Source organism: Tenrec ecaudatus, chromosome 6 (assembly GCF_050624435.1).
Source record: "Tenrec ecaudatus isolate mTenEca1 chromosome 6, mTenEca1.hap1, whole genome shotgun sequence".
NCBI lineage: Eukaryota > Metazoa > Chordata > Mammalia > Afrosoricida > Tenrecidae > Tenrec > Tenrec ecaudatus.
In genome coordinates, this window is record NC_134535.1 from 96,372,861 (window position 1) to 96,391,300 (window position 18,440).

The 18,440-nt window shown below is 37.0% G+C and overlaps 1 protein-coding gene across 3 annotated transcripts in view; it reads left to right on the forward strand.

The window, feature by feature from the left end:
• Window positions 1–18,440, forward strand: part of KIF21A (kinesin family member 21A) — a 181,651-nt gene that overhangs the window by 105,636 nt on the left and 57,575 nt on the right. For all 3 annotated transcript variants that reach the window (XM_075551887.1, XM_075551888.1, XM_075551889.1), the window contains exons 8-11: window positions 3,974–4,169; window positions 4,551–4,740; window positions 5,095–5,158; window positions 10,696–10,899. In XM_075551887.1, the coding sequence (XP_075408002.1) occupies window positions 3,974–4,169; window positions 4,551–4,740; window positions 5,095–5,158; window positions 10,696–10,899 (654 nt within the window). The remainder of the gene's footprint in view (window positions 1–3,973; window positions 4,170–4,550; window positions 4,741–5,094; window positions 5,159–10,695; window positions 10,900–18,440) is intronic.

The window sequence follows — 18,440 nt, forward strand, 5'->3', positions numbered from 1 at the left end:
TACAGTAAGTTCAAGTGCTGTAAACTGTCTAAAGTGTTTGCTCTTCATTTCTGTGCTCATCTCAGTAGCCAGTGATAAGTCGTTCACAGTCTGGCACTAGTCGGGCACCGAACTTTGAGTAGCCCTGTTCCACTCAGCATCTGTGAGCCTCACTCTTACGTATTTCCTTGTCTTCTTCACCAAAAGAAACGCTAGAGAGATATGAATTATTTTAACTTTCTGGCCTTCAATATGTATATATAATAAATATATATACCTATGCCATACCAAGAGTAATTATTTGTGGCTTAATATGTTTCAAATATTACATTATATGTTTAGAAGTACATTGGTTAATAAAACGTCATGATCTTTGCTCTCTAGGGGCTTGGGGCTTAAGGATTTGGGATCAAGAAAATTTTAATGTATAATAATAATATAATTAAAAGGTAAATGTAACAAGGTATGAGGAAACAGAGAAAGGGTACAGTCAAATTGTGACTTGCATTCTTGGACTAGGTGATACCTGAGTTGAATCTGGAAAAGTAATAGGAATGAAGGTGAGTAAAGATGAATGAAGAGCTGGTAATGTGGAATAGGTGGGTGGATTGTACCACTTAAAAAATTTTTTTTAATTAGGAGCTAATACAACTCTTATCACAATCCATACATATACATACATACATCAGTTGTATAAAAGACATCTGTACATTCTTTGCCCTAATCATTTTCAAAGCATTTGCTCCCCACTTAAGCCTTTTGCATCAGGTCTCTCTTTTTTCCCCTCCCTCCCCGCTCCCCCTTCCCTCATGAGCCCTTGATAATTTATAGATTGTTATTTTGTCATATCTTGCCCTATCCGGAGTCTCCCTTCCCCCCTTCTCTACCGTCCATCTCCCAGGGAGGAGGTCACATGTGGATCCTTGTAATCAGTTCTCCCTTTCCAACCCACTCACCCTCCACCCTCCCAGCATCGTCCCTCACACCCCTAGTCCTGAAGGTATCATCCACCCTGGATTCCCTGTGCCTCCAGCTCCCATATGCACCAGTGTACAACCTCTGCCTTATCCAGTCCTGCAAGGTAGAATTCGGATCATGGTAGTTGGGGGAGGAAGCATCCAGGATCTGGGGGAAAGCTGTGTTCTTCATTGGTACTATATCGCACCCTGACTGACCACTTTTTAAGAGTACTAGGGGGCTATGTTTAAATTAATGCTGAAAGGCAAGCACTGGAGCAGGAGACTGGATACAATGACATAGATTTAGTGCTGAATAGCAGTGGACTTCCCATCTGATCTTCCTATCAGAGCCTGAATAAGCTCCTTAAGAGCAGTTCTGATAACTTCCTGAGTTACTTTGAAAATTCCCTTTGGAATTTTCATGTCTATCTCATAAGCACAATATCTGAAGCATAGTGGGGGACAACACTGGAGACACAGTATGGGATTTACACCTGATCTGACCCCACCGCACTGAGGTGATGTGCAACAGAACAGCAAGGCGAGCAGAGCAATGAAGTCCCCAACAAATACCAAAAAACAGACTTTGGGGCCAGGGTGTGGCACCCCATCAGACTCAACTGGAAAACACTCTTAAAGGTCAATAAACATACCTTGAACTATTTATAGGCTTTTTTTTTTCTTTTTTTGTCGGTTTTTATTGCTGCTGTTGTTTTGTTTTCTTTTGTTGCTTTGTTTTGCTTTGTCTTATTTTTTGAGCATATTCTTATTTCTGCAGGTCTGCATAGACCTGCTATCTAGATAAGCCAGGCAGGATAAACAATCTGGAGGAGAAAATAACGTGACCAACAATTTCAGGGGGAGGACATGGGAGAGGGGGAGGCTGGGGAAAGGAAGTCGGTGTTAACAAACCCAGTGACAATGGAAAAAGTGATCCAAAATTGATGGCAAGGAGAGTGTAGGAGGCCTGGTAGAGCTTGATAAAGGACAATATAACTGAGAGGAATATTGGAACTCAAATGAAGGCTGAACATGATAGTGGGATAAGAGGAAATAGAGGAAAGACCTTAGAGGCAAAGGGCATTTATAGAGGTCTAATTACAGGCATGTACACATGTAAATATGTTTATATATGATAATGGGGAAATAGATCTATGTGCATATATTTATAGGTTTAGTACTAAAGTAGCAGAGTACTACTACTCAAGTACTCCCTCAATCTTCTATTAACCTGGCATTCCATGATGCTCACCTTCCCAACACGATTGCTGAATTTAAAACAGGTACATAAGCAAATGTGGTGAAGAAAGCTGATGGTGCCCAGCTATCAAAAGATTTAAAGTATGGGATCTTAAAGACTTGAAGATAAACAAGCGGGCATCCAGCTGAGAATCAGCCAAACCCATGTGGAAGAAGCACACCAGCTTTGTGATCATGAGGTGTTGATAGGATCAGGTATCAGGCATCAAAGAACAAAAAGTCATTATTGTGAATGAGGGGGAGTGTGGAGTGGAGGCATAAAGCCCATCTGTAGGCAACTGGATGTCCCCTCACAAAAGTGTCTCGGGGAGTAGATGAGCCAGTCAGGGTGCAGGGTAGCACCAATGAAACATACAACTTTCCTCCAGTTCTTTAACGCTTCATTCCCCTCACTATCATGATCCCAATCCTACCTTACAGATCTGGCTAGACCAGAGCATGTACACTGGTTCAGATAAGAGCTGGAAACACAGGTAATCCAGGACAGATAAACTCCTTAGGACCAATAATGAGAGTAGTGATACCAGGATGGTAAGGGAAAGGTGGGGGGGGGGGGAAAGGGGGAACCAATCTGGGGGACAGGCAATAGAAAAGTGGGTGAAGGGAGACCTCGGTCAGTGTAAGACATAAAAAATAATAAATTATCAAGGGTTCAGGAGGAAGGGAGGTTGAGGGAGAGAGGGGGATAATGAGAAGCTGATACCAAGGGCTCAAGTAGAAAGCAATGCTTTGAGAATGATGATGGCAACAAATGTACAAATTTGCTTGACACAATGGATGTACATATGGAATGAGATAAGAGTTGTATGAGCCCCCAATAAAATGATTTAAAAATAAAATATCTGAAGCACAGTCATTAGCCCATGATTTATTTTTTGTTTGGTAAAGCAATTTATCATGATTTCCATTTCCATTTTTTCCTGGATAATCTGGCCAGAAACTCTGATTATTTAATTATAAATAATATTCTATCATATGATATAAGTGTGTCCCATAATGAAACCCAGAGGCTGGAAAGGGCGGGAAAGAAGAGTATATGGATATAGGACCCCATGGCAGAAAGGGCATGAGTGAACTTTTAAACTGAGAGAATTACTACTAATGTTACAAAACATAGTGTTTATAAATTGGTGAATGGAATACATGTTTTCTCAATAAATGTTCTCCCAAATCACAATAAATTAAAAACAACATAATACTAAGGCCATACCATTCTTTTTACCTTGAATGTGATTAGATTTTGTGTAAAGTCCTTTGCTGACATGAAAAGTTGGGATACAAGTGATTAAATCAAAGGAAGAAAACAAATCTTGAAATGATAAGTGAATAATGAAAGGAATAATTATTTTAGATTCGACTTAGATTGCAGATAATTTAAGTTATTCTGTGTGCAATACTTTAAAATGTTTGATAAAGAAGGAAATTATATGAATTTATACTTTAAGATATTCTGTGTTAAAGAAGGATAATATAAATTTATATTCTCTAATTTTACTTCAAGTTAAAAAAAAGAAACCTAAAAACCAACACCTATTACTGTTATGTAAGTTGATGATGACTTGCAACTCTCTAAGACAGAGTGGAACTACCCCATACTTTTCCTTAACATTGTCTTGTAGTATTGGGACTATACTTTTATCTCTTAACTTTATAGTAGCAACCTTTTAGAATCTTGAGGGAAAATATGCTATCCAAAGGAGAGGGATTTAAAAATAAATCTTTGAAATGTTTTAGTTTTTTATACTGTCAACCTAATTATACTTTGTAACTTGCAGCCAAACAATCATGATAGCATGTGTCAGCCCTTCAGACAGAGATTTTATGGAAACTTTAAACACCCTGAAATATGCCAACCGAGCTAGAAATATCAAGAACAAGGTGATGGTCAATCAAGACAGAGCTAGTCAGCAAATCAACGCACTCAGGAGTGAGATCACACGCCTGCAGATGGAAGTCATGGAGTACAGAACAGTAAGCTCCTGGGTTTGACTTTGCGTGCCGAAGGCTAGCATGTTGTGAACACAGTGATGGCTTACATATGTGTGTCTTTGGAATTTCTTAAATGTCGCAGTAGTGGCTTCTCTGTGGGGGGAGATGAGCTTCTCAAGTTTTTCCTTGTGGTTAACATTGAATAATATCTGCTCTGTCAACTTGACCAATACTTGTTTTCAAAGGGTTTCCACCCAATCAGTTTAGTCAGGGACAAATGCTTCATAAAGCTTGTAGTAGAGGGAAAACGTTCTCTTTTGTCTTGGGGTTGGTCAGGTAGAATGAGTCTTTGCTTACAGATACCAAGCGTGTGTGCAGGTAAGGCTCCTCAACAACCAACAGGAAACTATTTTCCTTCTTTAGGGTAAAAGAATAATTGACGAGGAGGGTGTGGAAAGCATCAACGACATGTTTCACGAGAATGCTATGCTGCAGACTGAAAATAATAATCTGCGTGTCAGGATCAAAGCCATGCAAGAGACGGTTGATGCTTTGAGGACCAGGATCACACAGTTTGTCAGTGATCAGGCCAATCAAGTCCTTGCCAGAGCAGGTATGTGTACGCCGTGGGATGGGCAAGAGATTCACTTCTGGAGGGCAGAGAACATACTCTGTGTTGATAATCACCTAGAATACTTGAAGCAGAAATCCCCCAATATGTACAGTCTCTGATATTAAGTTAAATGTGTAATGATTTTATAATAAATTATTACGTAAACAAAATATGCCCTTTGTGTTATCATGTTACCTTACTGTCTGCTCATGTAATTTTGCTAAGAAAATTAGCTGTGAGAATTGTAAAGCATTGTATTATCATTTTGTTTCCATAAATTCTCTCCCCATCCACCCCATTCTATTTTGTTGAAATCTTAAAGGAAATGTTTAATTTGTATATTTTGCTTTGTAGGGGAAGGGACTGAGGAGATCAGTAATATGATTCACAGTTATATAAAAGAAATTGAAGATCTCAGGTATAGTTTATGTTTCATTATGTGTAATGCACATGCTTGCTTAGGGTTTTACATTGTAGTTGTATTGCACTTTGTTTTGGCTTATTATTCAGCAAAAGTTCAGAATGATATTTTAGCACTTCAGGAAAGTTAACTTTAGGGGAATGGGTACTTGCCTTTCCCATGATGTCATCTTCCAAATGCCTTGACTCTGCTCTCTCCCCATATTTTCTTTTCATATTCCCTCCTACACCGGTTGTTATACCCTCACGGCAGCTTTCCCAGCCTGACTCACAGGCCCACTATAATTGATGCTGCTGAAGCGACCTTTGGAGCCTCCCCTGCCTGTGGCTCTCACCCACCATTTGGGAAAAGTCCAACCTCCAGTTTCCCTTCTACTTTAGCTATTTTTTACATGTAGGTCAGTTCTTCCCTAGCCAATGCCCTGCTTCTCCTTGGCATATAGATTAAGGACATATAGTATGTGGTACTTTCATTCATTCATACTTCATTTGACACACCAAGAACGTTCATTCTGTGTCATGGGCTGGGTGTGAATGGCATATGCAGGAGTTCATGGTTTGGGGTGGGTGGGGGGACATATACCAGTACACAAATGGTCACCTGTAGTAAGTGGAGTGACATTTAGTGAAATGAATGTCCACATCTAGTGTGCAAATGTGGAGGAGAGCATTAGCCCAGCCGGGGAGAGCCAGGGGGAAAGAGGATCATGAACACTAATCATCGCTATAATCTTTTCAGGTTCCATGATTCGCCCCTATAGCTGCCCTTGCTGCCTTTTTTTAAAGGAAAACTGCAGTTAGCCCCTTGGGGAACATCTAGTCGTTTAAGTCATTTTTCTGCTAAATTGAAGAGAATAACCTAGGGGAAGAGGCCAAGTCTCAGAGCTACCCCAACCAAGACTTTCCTATCTGTGTTTACATTCCCTTCTCCCTATCCTCCTGCTGTTCTGAAGATTTTAAATGGAAACAAAGTACTGTCACTACAGCTGCAAACTGCATCCCAAGGATGTTTCAAAAAGTGAAAAAAAAGAAATCTTGACGAACTCTAACTTTAAACACACGCACCAGTTAGTCTGTTGTAATTGCTGCCTTTTGTGGAATTCTTGGTCTTCTTCTAAAGCTTATGTTCCAGTACTACTTTTTTTGACTGCCCTTGGGGCATTGAGCCCGGTTCTGCTCAGGAGCCATTCTGGACTTGCAGTTTCTGTCCTGTCCTGAGAGTGCTCTTTCCTGCCTTTGCCCAAGATTTCTTCTCTGACCAATCTTTTCTTATTTTTCACACTCCTTGTTTACCTTCCTGAAACACAGCTGATAGCTCTGTCTTTCATTTCTAGAATTTGTCTTCCTCCTCCTAGCCTGCTTCTCTTTGTCCTGACTTTCTGGACTGATCAGTTGTTAAGACCGATCCCATGCTCTGGGCCTTGGGCCCCATCCTCCCTCTTGACTCTGTTACTCTAAGGTGATCCTTAGCCTTGGTCTCACTATTGGATAAATAGCCTGACTGGTGTCCTCTTTCCTGGAAAACTGCCTGGATCATTTCCTCTCCTACTGGAAGCAGACTTTATAGTCTTTCCCTTTTTGAAGGTCTCGAGTTAAAATCCTTCTTTAAGTCATTTATAGAGCAGAGATGACTCAGAGGTCCTGAGTTCAATCTGTGATCGCATCTTGCCTGGTGTAGGTTAATAGCTTGTTTCACTTTCCCAACTTCTCTTTGATGGTTCTTTAATTAGGTGTGACCCACCCCAGGGGTGTAGTCTTCTAGAATCCTAGAACTCTACTTTATAATTTAATAATAAATGACATATGTGGTAAGCATAAATGAACCCTAAATTCAAATTGGATTACCTGGGTTGAAATTTAAGCTTCTGTTTACTTATAAGGTGTGTGACCTTGAATTTAGGTAACCTAACTTCTCTGAACTTCATTTTGTTCATCTATAAAAGTGAGATAATATCTGTTAGACTCACACAGTCATTATAGGATTCAAATAAGCCAATAATATGTAAAATTTCTTAAATTATAAAGCATGCTAAAGCTATAATGTCACTATTATTTAAGTTCACTTTCTCATGTTGTGTCTTTATATATTACATCTTTATCCAATTCATATTTTCATTAAAATTTGTCCCAGGAAGACATTTGTTCAAAGCCCTTTAGACTTAACTGTAATATATTGGCACTTGAGGACATTTGTATTTTTGGTACTGTTCTAATTTAAAATAATAGTTTTAATAAATTTATTTGTAAACTAATAATAGTCACAATTTAATCATTATATACTTTTTGGATTAGAAAATTTTGTATAAAATTTGTAAATATAGGAAAGTATAATTAATATGAGTCATATTTTCTTTATTACAAAAAATAGTGTCAACATGTTGATGCATATCTCTTCAATATTTTTTCTTTGAATTTATAATAAATTTGCTTTAAAAGAATCTCTTTTGTGCTCGCTTCGGCAGCACATATACTAAAATTGGAACGATACAGAGAAGAATCTCTTTTAAAGATTTACAGAAATGATCCTAAGTACTTAACAATTTATAAATTAATGACAGGCAGAAATCCACTTCTCATACATTAAACAATCTAAATAAATGTCAAAATGTCTTCTAGCTTCTCTGACTGCCACTATTATCTATTTTATTTTTCACTTTAATACTTTATCCAATATATTTGAGAAAAATTGACATCACAATGTACATATTGCTTTGCTACCTATTCTTTGAAAGGTAATAATATATTAGAACATTTCCCAGTGTTATTAAATATTCTTATAAAATGATTTGTGCGTGTTTTTATTGAGTACCATCTTGTACTTGTAAATGATTTAACTATAATCTGCTGCTTTTATATAATTATATTATTTTGAACTTTTTAATAAGAATAATTATTACTTTAAAATAGAGTATTACACAGGAGAGCTTTAAATAAATTATATCATTGATCCTTATAACTGTCTTAAACCAAAGAAGCAAGTACAATATCAGCAACAACAGCAATATCAGCACCGCCTCCCAGGCGGCGTCATGCTGGCTCTGGCGGTCCTGGGGGTTCGGAGTGGAGCTCCGCTGCACAGCGTGTCCATTGGTTACAGTGTTTTGGAAGAACGACTGCCGAGCCTTTTTCTGACGAGCCTCTTGCCCCCAACTTTTTCCACGAGTGACTGGGGGCTTAATTTTCTGTGTCACCCAGGACTCTTAACAATCCTGTGGAAAGAGTTGCATTCTCTTTCTACCTTACTGAGGGATGAGTAGAGTGCTTTAGAGACGAATCACTTAAGATCCAGCTCATGACGGCTGAGACGCACATGCGCACTTCGGTTACCTATTAAGTGGTGTGCAGGCCCCAAGTGGGTAAATGGGTGCAAGCAAAGACAAGGGGAGAGAGAAAGAGGGAGGTGTGATTGCTAAAAGCCACTCAAAAAGCAAGCTTTGTGAAGGTGGGCAAGGACCCCCGATAATGCCAGTGGTGAAGCATTTGACCGCTAACGAAAGGTCTGAGGTTCAAATCCACCAACTGAGCCACAGTAGAAAGCTAGAACCTGTTATTCCATCGATGTTTCGGCCTGGACCACTCTATAAGGCAGCTCTACTTTATCGTATGGCGTCTCTGTGAGTTCGAAATGACTGAACAGCAGCGAGTGTAGGGCTAACAGGTGAAGGGCACCTTTGAAGGTCTCTCAGCATCAGGACTGAAGAAGCAGTGCACGCGTCCTCAAATGCAAACTTACTTATTTAGTTTCTAACATTTTATTGTGTACTGTAAGCGGAAGTTTGCATAGCAAATTATTTTTTCAATCGATAGTGTATACCAGATGCAAACTTTTAAAATAAGGTAATAACAAATCCCATTTTGTCAAATTATTATATGAATGAATCAATTAAAAGATAGGTCCTTACCATTTTAGCTTATTTATTATATTTAAAAAAATGCTTTTCCTGGGGGCTCTTACATCTCTTATCACAATCAATACATTCCTGTTTATACTTTTATTCATACATAAAAATCACTGTTTAATTTTGTGTACCCAGGCTTTGTGCTGTTGTGTGCCATCCAGTTCACTGCGACTCACATTGACCTACAGGACAGGGTAGAACTGGCCTATGGAGCTTCCAAAGGAGAGCTGGTTGTCATATCTCTCTCCTGCAGGGGCTGGGGGGTTCAAACTGCTGACCTTTCCATTATCAGCCCGTTGATTTACCACTGTGCTGCCAGGACTCTTGGGCTTTGTATTACATTCTAGAAATATGGAAAATGTATATTGTTTTTCACTTTTCTACTGTTCAATAATTATAGTTAAACTTGAGCTTTGAGTTGTCTTGGTTGAATGAAAATTATCACAGCATTTTATTCAGAATTTTTGTTAAAACTTTTTAAGCATTTTAAAATACTCTAATTGTGGCTCTTCTCACATGACACCAGGTATATAATAAAACAGTTTCATTAAATACTGTATAAGACATGATTTGAAACATGCATCCACCAATACTTTTTATTCCCTGTCTCTAGTTAGTGTCAGCGGTTTTAGGAATAATCTCAGATAGGTAATGATTAGGTCTTTAGGGTTTAGTAGTTGCCAATTTTCTAGCACCTTCTGCTTACATTTCGGATTATGTGGCAGAGTGCTTAGTAATATATTACTGAGGGAGAGTGCTTGCTAATATAATTTTGAGGCAAATATAGCAGGTAGTGTTTCTCCTTTTAGCCGTGTCTCAATTACCATTGTGCCAGACTGACCTTGGGAATCAATTATATCGAAGTAGATAATGGTGCACTTGATGGTTCCCATTCAATAGAAGCGAAGAAACTGGCTAGAGGTCTTTGGGTCTTATTTAGTCCCAGAGGCCATGCTCCTCCCGGAGCTGCTCATTCTGTGCTTTCTCATATTACTGGCAGTACGTACATTATCCCCCTGTCTTATTGGGGCTGCTTGGACACACAAAAGAATGTTTTCAATTCTCAAACTCTGGTTTCCTTGGAGATAACATTTTTTTCCCATAGCATATTTAGGAGGCAGAGGTCTGTGTGCCAGTTAGGGGCAAGTTAGACTAACTATTCATTGCAGTGTTATGGAAATGCTGTTATTGCACATTGAATGAAGAACTGAAAGGAGGGACACCATGGTGCTTGTATAGTTTATGCTTAAATAATGGCTTTACAGAGCAAGGACACTGGTGCTCACTGATTAACATTCAAGTCATAGAGTTGCCAATGACAGATGTAGAAGATACAGAATTCTTTTAAACATGAAACATGTGATTTCAGATTCATAATAATTCAATGAGGAATTTTAAAAAGAAAAAAAGTCCTAAACTTTAACGGTTATTAATACATTTATCAAAACAAAAGCACAAATTACTTTGTGGTATTGTTGAAATATCTTTTGGAAGATTTTATAACATTCAGAACAACCCATTTCAAACATTGCCTTTTTGTAATTGATCTATGGAATGATATTATGTATTAACTCCCAATTAAAAATAAATAAAGTTATTTAAAATTTTTCTTTTAAAATGCTGTTTTATTCACTAGGGCAAAATTGCTAGAAAGTGAAGCCGTGAATGAGAACCTTCGAAAAAGCCTGACAAGAGCTACAGCAAGGTCTCCGTATTTCAGTGGATCATCAGCTTTCTCCTCATCGATGCTATCCTCAGACAGAGAGACGATCGAGGTTATAGATCTAGCTAAGAAAGACTTAGAGAAGCTAAAAAGGAAAGAAAAGAAGAAGAAGAAAAGGTAGTGTTATAAAATCATTGCTATAAGAATCTTTATTTCTCTTAGTTTAAGGATATTTTAGTTTGCAATTATGAATATAGGTAGTCTCATATGATATATTAATAAATGAAATCCCACTTAAAGTACATTTTAATGGTTTATCTCTACTTGTGTATAAGAAAAATGAACTTAATTGTAACCATATGTTAGTGCATTTTATTCAGAGTATGACAAGGTAAAATAACTATTAGATAGTATTTTATATTTGCTTTAGCAGCTGCTTTTGCATTGCATTCATCTGGCTTTTCTGCAAAGCTTGCTTATCATTACACTCAATGTTTTCATTTCCTTCCATTTTCTAATGCAATTAAGTAGTCTCCTGGAGATGCTAATTCATGTCTAGATTAGTTTAACAAAAGTCTATACTAATGCATCAGTACACTGTTTGGTCTCTTAAATATTTTCTGCAGGGCTTTTAATCTGATTGTGTGAAGGTTATTTTACTTCAGGCCTTCTCGGTATCCCAAGTGTTGTCACTCAGTTTTTCACCAGGGCTCTAGACGTTCTCTTCTTTGAATCTTAATATCTCCCTCTGAGGTCAGCTGGGCTCAAAGAAGATTAGGCACATGAAAATTTGACTATTTATAATATATGAGAGGTTAACAACTCATAAAAATATTACAGTCTTACACATGGATCCTATGGTGCAGTCAAATGACTTGCTGAGATTGCATTTTGACTGTGTTCGTCAAATTAAAATAAAGCATTTTCGGCTAGATATTCAGAAGGAGGTGGGAGTCTCTCTTTGGCACATGCTTTGTTATTGAAGAATTACTGTTGACACGGAATGCCTGCTGTTACTGAAGAATTACACCCTACCTGTTGCTCTGCTCAGTTGATTTAGAAATTTATTAGGGCAACCAGGCATTTCTTTCTCAGTCAGTTGATCAAAGCTATTGGCGGTCTAAATTCTTCAAAGGAACTCTCCTGTGCGTCCCTGAGTTAAAAAGAATGACTAATTAAAACCAGATATTATACATCTGTGGTTAGGAGACATTTCAATAGACATTGCATTCTTAAGATATTAATGTCTTAATAGGTGTTTTTCATGGCTGGCTGGCTATGGCAGCAGTAAGAAATGTGTAATAATTAGCTGCCCCCTTCTAGAGGGCAATTAAAATAGAAATAATGATCTTGGAGTTATTGAAGCTAATGTTGCTCAACACACTACTTGAATGAACATGAGCTTTCATGCATGACTTCACAGTTACTCGTAAAGTACCAGTCGGTCAAAATATCACAGGGTACGACTTGTTTGACAGGGCTAGGCGGTTACTGTGTTCATGAATTATAAGTAAGTATAAGCAAGGGCGGGAAGCCCTGCTTGTAACCGGGGGCTTGCTCAAGGCTCATGGCTGTTGAAAAGTCAGTGGGTTGAAACCCACTAACAGCTCCATGGGAGAAAGATCTGGCAGTCGCTTCTCTAAAGACTGAGACTTGGCAGCCCTAAGGGGTAGGTCTGATCTGTGGTCAGGGTCACTAGGAATTAGAACTGACTAGATGACGTTGGGTTTGGGTTTCATTTTGAACAAAAAAGGAGGTATATTTCTGAAGGTCATGAGCTAACTTTGGTCTTTGAGCAAAATTTAAGGAAGTTGATTTAATTAGTTATTAGGTGTAAATAATGAAAACTAAATAGGGAAGCCAATAGAAACCTGGGCTCTTTTTGACATTTTTATCATGTGGATAAAAAAACAAGAAATAAAGCCACAACCATCAAGTTGCTTCCTGCTCACAGTGACCGCATTTAGCATAAATCTCTATGGGAGCATCTTTCTTCTGTCGAGCAGGGAGTGGTTCAGATGGCTGACCTGGCAGTTAACAGTCCAGTGCTTTCGAGGTGCCACTCTGGCTCCTTGTCATGTGGCTACCATCTACTCACAGCCGTCCAGTTAATTTCGACTCACAGTGACGCTGTCACAGATCAGAGAAGTGCCCCTGAGCTCCCAACACTGTGCAGTTCTATCGGAGCAGGAGGCCTCCTTTTTACCACATGTAGCGGCCAGTGGGTTGGAATTGCTCTCCGTGTGCTTAGCAGCTCAACTGGAAACCCACCAGGGCTCCTCTTTAAAATCCTATGGATAGGTATCCCGAATTTCACACCTGACTCAAGCTATTTGTTTTGGGATGATTTGAGAATTTTACACACCTTTGACTGATAAATAATATTAAAGAAAAGATCTTGTTTTTTTCCTTAACTATTTTAATGTATAGATACATTCATTGTATACATTACAACAGCAGTTTCTTCATAGTGGAAAATTTTGGCCATTTTAGCAATAATGATCGTTGTAATAATTATCTGATGAAAACAACAGTAAATGTTAATACTAAAGAAAAAGTCATCAGAAAATTGGGTTTGCATATAAAAATGGAAGTAAAGAAAGCTAATTCCTATCACAACGTGATATAATTTATAAAAACAACTTGGCGAGAAAAGACTAAATCAAGTGAGAGGTGGAAGCCAAGAGTCAGAAAAAGAAACTAATAGTTGCTAAACACTAATAGCACTTGTATAGCACTTGATTTTAAAAATGCGGCATCTTTACTCACATCCTGTAGTAAATCTTTATAAAACGGAAACCTATAAAATGTGATGCGAAAATAGAAAAAGATGCTCGTATATTATAAACATGACATAATTCTAGAACTTTGGATTCAGATGATATGCTTATGACAACTCCATAAATTTGTAGAATTTAATGTAACTTCCAGATTCTAGTAAAGTGTAGTGAAGTCACACTCCAGTAAAAATGCCATTTTGGGTTAAAATAAAAACCAAATCTAGTTACTCTGCTTGATAAGACATTTTATCCCTCACCTTAGATCCCTGTGACTTTTGGTTCAAGCTAATGTGCAGTCCAAGGATCCAAGGCAGTACCATGATTAAAGATCAACTCCTAACCGAACGATTGGTGCTTTAAACGCACCAGTTGCTCCTGGTCCAGATTGCAGCCTTGGCCAACGCTAGGGGCGATTCTACTCTCTCATATGGGGTCCCTGTGAGCACTGAGCTGGAATGAACTCCCCAACAATAAGTTTGTACTTAATGTAAATTCCTTTCATAAATCTAGACACATTATCACTTTACCAAATGCTTTTCTACAAGTTGAAACAACAACAAAAATGATACACAATGAGTCCCAGCAATCGTTAGGAGGATGGTGGCGTTGCTAAATTCCCTGCATCATCTTCCTGAGGAACTCCTTAGCGGAGGTAGCTTTTGTTTGGCTGTATTGACTTTGGTTAAGACGTATTTTATGTCTCACAAAGATTTTATTTTTTTAACTTGGGTTCTGCCTCACCTTAGACATCCAAAAAATTCAGTTCCAATTTAATTGTTTAGAACTTGAGCGTAGTTGGGGTTTTTTTTTGTTGTTGTTGTTTTCCTTTTCTGTAAAATGTCATAAATGCATACTTGCCAGGTATCTTGTCTCGTCCATATTAAATGATTTTTGCCCACTGTACACTATGGTAAGAACCATGCAGAAGGGAGTTGCACAGATGTAGGCTAGACTATGGGGAAACGCTGAATTTTTGGGTTGGGCATTCTTTTTATCCCTATCTTTTGCGGATTTGTGCCCATGGTGTCTGGAGCCCTCTGCTAGCCACATCTCATTTGCTTCTGCTCCATTTAACTCAAAGTTAAAACCATGTGATGAAAAGAATTCATACCAGTGGAAATGACTGAAGGGAGGAAATAGCCTTTCTAAGATGTTTGTAATTTTGCACAAAGATGCCAGTAATTCAAATGACAAAATTGTAGATAGTATAACCGATTGAAGACGGAAACAATCAACTAACCTACCAACCAAAAATGTGAACCATGAAACAGTGAGCAATGTAGAAAAATATGTCCCATTTTCTTTAGCCTACGAGTTTCTGAAATTTACCTGGGGCTTCCATCTTGAGCTCTAGCTCTCCTACAATGTCCCAGCTCTCATAGCTGCTGCCTGCCCTCCCCTTTGCCTCTACAAGTTCTTGAGAGGCTCTATGAGTTGTACTTGGCTTTGCTTTGTGTTTTGGTTGATTTTTATTCTTTTGGTTGTGGAAGTTGATAGGGAGAGTGCAAACTAGACCACATGCAGGCCAGAAGTTGCTTCTGTGTTTAAGGAGGATGTACAAAGTTTGTTCCACACGAAAGTTTCAACGTCTTCTACATTTTTAGTCTTTATAAGAGCTAATATGTGGGGTTTTAAAATTTGTTTTTTCCAGAGCATATGTGTTTGTTTACTCTTGAATAGTAAAATAACCAAAATGTGTAGATAGTAAGAAAACAAGAGAATACCAAGGACTACGGGTCCCCTGCTTACCAGATTAGGAGCCCTGGTAGCATAGTGGTTATGCATTGGGCTGCTTACTACAAGGTCAGCAGTTCAAAACCACCAACCATTCCATCAGGCATTCTGCTTCTGTAAAGAGTACTACCCTTTCCTGTAGGGTCACTATGGATCAGCATTAACTAGATAGCAATGAGTTTGGTTTTGTGGTTTATTAACCTGATTAACTGCCTCTGAATGATGAAAATGATTCCATTGCCTATTTTTCAATTACACATACATTAAGATAATTAGCAAGATTTGTCATATTCTTTTTTCATATAGAAGTAGAATTGTGATAGAAATAAATGAAACAAAACTGTATTCCTGTAAGTTGTCAGAATATTAGTTTATTTCTATATCTCTTCTTTTTGAACAATAGATTGGAATAATTTTTAAAGAGACAAGGGGGCATAGAAAGTTTTTATTAATTTTTAACTTATGTCATCCATACATCTTATATAGAATAAGCAAAATATCTTATCAAAAATGGAAAATTTAGATTCTTCGCCATGGAACCTTTGAACCATTCATTATAAATAATTTTTTTTGGCATACACCTGGATTAGACAAAAAAATATCTATTTGGGGGAATGTTTCTATAGATAGAGAAAACTTACACATAAAATATATTTTTTGGATGTCTAGCTTTTAATGACTTGAAATATAAAACAAACTTTACTCATCCCTCAGACTGCACTATATTTGTATTTAGTGGTGTTGGGTTGAAGCTTTAGAAATATACAGATTTCTTTTTTTAAAAAATTATCATTTTATTGGGGGCTTGTACAACTCTTATCACAATACAGATTTCTTACCTGATAACTTTACTCTTTTTTTCAAGCTACTATGAGAGACATTTTGACCTCTGATGAATATCATTTTATACACTTCTTTCTCAGAGCAATTGCTAAATTTCTTCTTATAGTATCAACATATAAACTGATTGGGGAAAAAACCCACCACAGACCAGCAAACAACAACCATGTCATGTGAACCCAGATGACAGATGTTATTAAATGGAAATGAAAAGAATGGCTTCATAAAAGATTATAGATGCAACATGTTCATTTACAAATAGTGACCGTTCATTAAGTATTTTGGAGTCCTAAGAAGCATGCTGTAGTATAATTGCTATTTTGCTTAATCAGAACCTAGCATAGCTACATGGCAAGTATTGGTGTTCAGTACATTCCATTGAGTAAAGGTTCCCCAGTTTGTGTATAAAATATCCTGTAAAATATATTTCAAAGACCCAATCTACATATTTATTGCCTTATTTTCTGATTAAAAATCGTCTACTAATGGAAAGTACTACATTTTCCCTTTTATTGCCATCTTTGCCTTAGTTATGCCCTTTTGCTAATTAGCTTATAATAATTAGAGCAGTAAAATATTTAATCCCAATATTATGAGTTTTTTCAATAATGAAATTACAGTTTTTCATTGATACCATAACAACCACTTTCATTTTCATAATACAATTCCATCTATATCTTGGAAGTAGGATTTATTTTCTTTAGATTTAGTGATGTTTATATGTAGTATATTGAAACGGAAAATTGAAATTTAAAGGTAGTGTCCAAATTTGTAGTGCTAATGGTACTATCATATTATTATATAAAGGCATTTTTTTATCCTCTTTAAACGATGCTATTGAAACAGCTTTTGTAAAGGCTTTAGAGGACAAGGCCATCATGGAAAGTGGGTGTTTTGGTGGGAGAGGGGAAGCTAAGGTAATTGATCTATTTCAGAATTTTAAAAAAGCAACATCTGAACAGCTGTATAATTTATTGCTGATTAATTTGAACTGATAGTCTCTCTACTCTTCTTAGATACAAGCTGCTTATTTTTCTACTTACTTTTTTATTTATACAAAATGTATTGCCTTTTTACTGTGCATTGTCCTTTAATAATATCTTTTAAAATTTATTTTAAAGTCTTCAAGCTCATGTGTCATTTTTACCTTCTTATCACTTTCGCTTTTTACTGTCTGGTTTGTCCTTCATTGGCTTGGCCTTCCAATATTGTGCCTCGTGATTTTGAAGGCTACAGAAACTTGAGGAAAGCAATCGAGAAGAAAGAAGGTTGGAATATTTTCCAGGTTTTTAATTAAAATGTCATTTAAATACTAAGTTGCCATTCACAAAGAAATGTGTTCTAGAATTATAGACTGTTTCAGATTAGATGAGCTGGGTGCTCCTAAAAGGAATGACTATTTCAAGGATAAAAATAACTGGAAAATAAAACTTTGCTTTTAAAGAATACGAATTACATGAATTGAAGTTCAGGCAATTTCACGTCTTTTCAAAATAAGGTCTCACACTTTTGATGGTGACTTAACTTTTTGAAGCTCAAAATTTTGACTTGTTAGAACAAATCCCAATATTCTGTATCTTCAGAAACTTGCGAGCCGAATGAGAAGTATTACGTGGGTGGGGTTGACATTTTATGCCAGCACCTGCAAGGTCATGTGGCCTCTTTCCTTTCTTCTTCCTTATTTGGTCTAATCTTTGTTGGAGATCAACATAAATGACAACGAAAGGACAGAAACTATGGCCTTAGGAGGAATACGTTTCACAAGCCATTCTCAAGGTTGGACTAGAAAAACAGCTTTTACTTATAAAATGTCTTGGAGGTCAGCATAACAATCAGGATATTCTCTCTTATCACTTGAGATTTCAGTAATATTTAGGAACATATTCCTGAATCTCCATAAGTAAATATCTGTATTTTAACAATTTGCATGTGTAGTTAACTAAGTAAGGAACAATGATCATTTTACTTCCTCATAGCAGAACTCCCTTTCATATATTTTTCTAAACAAATCTCCAAGTTCTATAGATGAGGTAATGAAGAGGAAAAAGCTAATTTCTAAATAATATTTAAATCATTTTTGAAGTACCATTTTAGAAATTACATTTTTTTTACTTATAGTTAACCTTTGAGAACATTTATAATTCTATAATAAAGAATATTAATATTTTAATGAAAGTATCTGAAAATGTAAAGTTTTATTTTTAAACTATTCTATAATTCCTATTCCATAATTATTTTGTATGTATTATATAGTATGCTGAGTTTCTATAATTATATTCTATAATTTCTTTGAAGTATTCTATACTGAGACTATACAGTAAAAAACCCGTGAAAACTGGAAACCAGGTTAAGCAGAAACTTCTT